Source organism: Limulus polyphemus, unplaced genomic scaffold (genome assembly GCF_000517525.1).
Source record: "Limulus polyphemus unplaced genomic scaffold, Limulus_polyphemus-2.1.2 Scaffold710, whole genome shotgun sequence".
NCBI classification, from domain to species: Eukaryota; Metazoa; Arthropoda; class Merostomata; order Xiphosura; family Limulidae; genus Limulus; species Limulus polyphemus.
Window position 1 is genome coordinate 18,366 of NW_013666320.1, and position 1,610 is coordinate 19,975.

Sequence of the window (1,610 nt, forward strand, 5' to 3'; positions counted from 1 at the left end):
ATTTGATACGTTCATGATGAAAAACTATTTTCCTGTTATTCATCCATGTTATAATTTGATACGTTCGTGATGAAAAACTATTTTCCTCTTATTCACCCATGTTATAATTTGATACGTTCGTGATGAAAAAGTATTTTCCTCTTATTCACCCATGTTATAATTTGATACGTTCGCGTTTTTGTGTTTTGTGCAGTGCTGGATGATAAGATTTGCTCCATCAATAAAAACAAACCTGTGAAATTACGCAAGAGAAGACATTGGTTACAAATAAACAAATAATATACAATTTTATTATGTAGAAAATCTGAGTCGCCGTTCCTCTGGAATGAATACAGTTAACCAAACTTAACAGTGTTTAGGGTACGAGAAATAAATATCTTAGAATTATGTGTTAATGTCGTATTTTGTATTCTTCTTTTGGGGCAAAATTCCTTTAAATTTAATAAGAGATTTCACTTTACCAACAACAATATTTTCGTCGTATGTAGGACTTATTGGAAAGTAACTAAACACTTTAAATTTTCTAATGAACTTCATGCCGAAAGGAAAGTCGTATGTTTTATAGGAAATTTCACCATCACAAGTGTTATTGTTTTGTCCTTGTTCTCTCCACCCGCTGAGCCCCCTCTCTTCCGCTGTTCCTGGAAATAATATTGCGGATGCTTTGTAATTATGATATCAAAATAAGATTTCCTTGTTATATTGAGTTAATCTTCTCAACAGAAGTACTTACGTGTTAAATATAATATATTTATGTTACCACGCAGGTTAAAGAATCACTATCAAATTTACCATATCACAAATACAAAAAAAGAGAGAAAAACACGGAGAAAAAATATACAAAAGTGTTTTTATGTTTTTTTTTACAAATGCTCTAAAGAGTGACGCACGGTATTTTATAATCGTATATTTGCTTCTCTGTGGACACTAGCAAAATATTAAAATAAACTCTAATAACGTTCTGAGAGACTATGAAACATGACACATTTAAAAACTGTAGATAGGAGTAATCTAAAAATGTATATTGAAAATATGTTTTGTTTAAAAATGTTTTTATTAATTCAATTTTTAAGATCAGCAAGCTGAAGGTTTTAGTTAAATAAATTGTAATATCGCACAGATATATATAATGTTTTTTAAACGGAGTAATAATAAGTCTTTCTCAAGTAATAAACCTCTCCCGACACTAGCCCCCCCTTTCTTCCGATAAAGTACATAATTATAAAAGTCCACCTATAGATGGCGCTCGTAAAACTTACCTGGGATGGTGTTATCCAATAGAAATCCGATAAATCCACCAACAAACATGTTGGTGTTCAGAAGAACCTTGATGAGTTGTGTTGCTACATCGTTACCTAGGAAACGGAACAACTTTTGTGAGAAGGGTCACTATAAGGAACTTGGACGTGAAATGCACGTACAAACATTTTTTGAATAATAAAAAAAAATGATTAAGATAACAAATATATTCATAAATAAATATGATACTAATTTGAATCGACATAAGCAGTAATGTTTACTACAAGTTGGACGAAATAACAAAAATACGTAACGAAATATTAAGTTGGTTTTTTAATATACAAATAAGCAAGTCACATGACAGCTACTGT

General features: G+C 30.6%; 1 protein-coding gene across 1 annotated transcript in view; it reads right to left on the reverse strand.

Moving 5' to 3' along the window:
• Positions 1-338: 338 nt before the first annotated feature.
• LOC106460105 (solute carrier family 23 member 1-like) overlaps positions 339-1,610 on the reverse strand; it is a 47,431-nt gene continuing 46,159 nt past the window's right edge. Inside the window, exons 12-13 of the mRNA XM_022386742.1 lie at positions 1,260-1,355; positions 339-641 (exon numbers count right to left, since the gene is read on the reverse strand). Coding sequence (XP_022242450.1) covers positions 385-641; positions 1,260-1,355 — 353 coding nt within the window. The 3' untranslated portion in view covers positions 339-384. The remainder of the gene's footprint in view (positions 642-1,259; positions 1,356-1,610) is intronic.